At 43.6% G+C, this 2,268-nt stretch overlaps 1 protein-coding gene across 1 annotated transcript; it reads right to left on the bottom strand.

The window, feature by feature from the left end:
• Positions 1–352: 352 nt before the first annotated feature.
• On the bottom strand, positions 353–2,055 carry LOC133732432 (non-functional NADPH-dependent codeinone reductase 2-like). The gene is made up of 4 exons (XM_062159977.1): positions 1,518–2,055; positions 1,179–1,422; positions 911–1,090; positions 353–805 (listed from the first exon to the last, which is right to left on the bottom strand). The coding sequence occupies exons 1-4, from the start codon at positions 1,838–1,840 to the stop codon at positions 578–580; spliced, it is 975 nt and encodes a 324-aa protein (XP_062015961.1). The 5' UTR covers positions 1,841–2,055; the 3' UTR covers positions 353–577.
• Positions 2,056–2,268: the final 213 nt, after the last annotated feature.

Genomic DNA, 2,268 nt, shown 5'->3' with positions numbered 1-2,268 from the left:
AGGGCTATAATTTCTACCATCTCCAACCCTTAGGGCTATAAGTTTAAATACTATGTTATTTTATTGTTTGCCATTTAATCTCAGCCATTGGTTTTGTTGATCAGAATTTTAGGCCACTAGCGTAGTCCCCACGAAGAAGAAGCCCAAGGGCTAAACAAAGGGCTTTGTTTAGCCCAGCCCTTGGCCCTTTTAGCCCCCCAAATCAGTTTTTGTTATAGCATAGCCTTGGGTTGGAAATGGAAAATGATGTTTTTTGGGCTATACCAACCCCTTAGCCTAGGATTGGAGATGGCCTTACATGACCTAGCTGGCACCTTATTTTTTTATTTTTTTTTATTTTTGGATACTGGACTTGACAAAGAGCAAGCCCAAGAAGATGGAATAACATAGCCCAAACTTACACAAAGGAAAGATTGTTCCCAACCTAAATCAACAATGATCAGGGCCACGGGAAACCACTCTCAGAACAGAAAAAAAAAAAACAAGTGCAGCAATTAAACACAGAAGCAGCCAAGCAGGCGGAGACCTGGCACCTTATTTTTATACAAATAAACATACATTTTCATAGTGTGTAAAGTTAATACTCTCCATCCCATAACTCATCAAGGGACTTGTATGGTCCGGTAGCCGTAACCAACTCTTCTTCTCGAACCATCATTTTGTGCTGTGGGATTTGATTGATCTTCTCAAGATCCTCTTCTGTTAGTTCCCAGTCGAACACCTGCACATTCTGCTTCAACCTCTCCTTGTTGTAGCTCTTCACTGCAAGAGTTGCTCCTACCTGATAAACCCATCTAATGCACACCTGCAACCAGAACAAGTACCGCATCAAAGTCACAAACTCTATGTTTTTAAAACTAATGGGTACCAATAAGTTTCTACAACAAAACTACAAGGTAGTTTAGTTAACCTGAACAACAGTCTTTCCCCGAGCCTCGGCGATTTCATTGAGCACTTTGCTTTCGAGAACATGATTGGTACCCCAACTGGCTCCTATGGCACCCAATGGGGAGAAGGCAGTCACAACCATACCGTTGGCCTTGCAGAAGTCTCTGAGCTTCTTTTGTTGCCAAAATGGGCTCATCTCAACCTATACATGCACAAAATTGATCAATGTTGATAAAAATTTCAGTTCAGTGCTGCTAGAATTGCCAGGGGAAAAAAAGGGACCAACTCACTTGGTTGACTGAAGGAGGAATAGTAGCAAAAGAGAGCATATTCTCAGTCTTCTTGGTAGAGAAATTACTGATTCCAATGGATTTGGTGAGGCCAAGTCTCTGAGCTTCTTCCATGGCTCCCCACACACCCTTGAAGTCCATCGGCATTTGGTCCTTCTCCTTGGGAAATTCCACCGATTTCCCAGGCGTGCCACTGATGGGCCAGTGAATCAGATACAGATCAAGGTACTCCAATTGAAGAGACCTACACAAAAGAACTCACAGATTAGTCATCACCCAATTCATTAAGAGAAAGTCATTTTTTTTTTTTTTCTTTTCCCCCGAAATCGCTGGACTTACTGAAGCGATTTCTTTAGAGCAGGAAGAACCAAATCAGGGTGAGCATCATTACACCAAAGCTTGGAAGTGATGAAGAGCTCGTCCCGAGAAGCCACGAGGTCGAGTTTGAGTGCTTGGGCTATGGCTTCTCCCAGACTCTGCTCCGAGCCGTACACGGAAGCCGTGTCAAAGTGGCGGTAACCGAGCTTGATGGCCTCGAGAACAGCTTCTATCAAAACCTCTGGTTGTAAATTGTTGGATGCTGTGCCGAAGCCAAGCACAGGCATGGTCCTGCGGCCATCGGAGGATTCAAGAACCACTACTGGGATTTGGGTTGCTGCCATCTCGGTTGATTTTGCTGAAAGCTGGGTTCTTTTTGGTGAGTTGAGTTGATGGATTGAGATCGTGTTACACTTGGGCAGTAACGATTCGTGTATTTATAGATTTCGTCTGTTCTTCTGTCAAGGAGAGAAGACTCGATGAAACTCTCTTCACTCTTCCACCCACGTCATTGCTCATGTAGGCCAGTCTAGGCGGCCGAGGAGCGACCCGAGTGTGGTTAGTGGCTCACTCGGCCCTCTTTTGAATGATTGAACTTGGCATCTTTTGAATAATTGTACGGCCTGCTCTCTGACATGCATCTATTCCATTTGATAGTTACTATATTTGGTAGTTCCATAATTATGCTTTGAACCTCTAGCTTCTTTATACTGTTTAACTACATACTTCATTATTCTTCACTTCTTCATGATGCATTGTCTGTAGTCTGTAC

The sequence above is a fragment of the Rosa rugosa genome, chromosome 2, assembly GCF_958449725.1.
Source record: "Rosa rugosa chromosome 2, drRosRugo1.1, whole genome shotgun sequence".
Taxonomy (NCBI): domain Eukaryota; kingdom Viridiplantae; phylum Streptophyta; class Magnoliopsida; order Rosales; family Rosaceae; genus Rosa; species Rosa rugosa.
Note: the sequence above shows the minus strand (reverse complement) of the source record. Positions and strands in the feature narration are given on the sequence as shown.

Bases quoted from the DNA above. Each gene is read 5' to 3' on its own strand.
- LOC133732432 (XM_062159977.1), bottom strand. From the start codon at position 1,840: ATGGCAGCAACCCAAATCCCAGTAGTGGTTCTTGAATCCTCCGATGGC. The intron at 1,423-1,517 runs GTAAGTCCAGCG...TCTTTTGTGTAG, and splicing joins GCTCTAAAGAAATCGCTTCA to GTCTCTTCAATTGGAGTACC. The intron at 806-910 runs GTTAACTAAACT...TTCTGGTTGCAG, and splicing joins GGGGAAAGACTGTTGTTCAG to GTGTGCATTAGATGGGTTTA.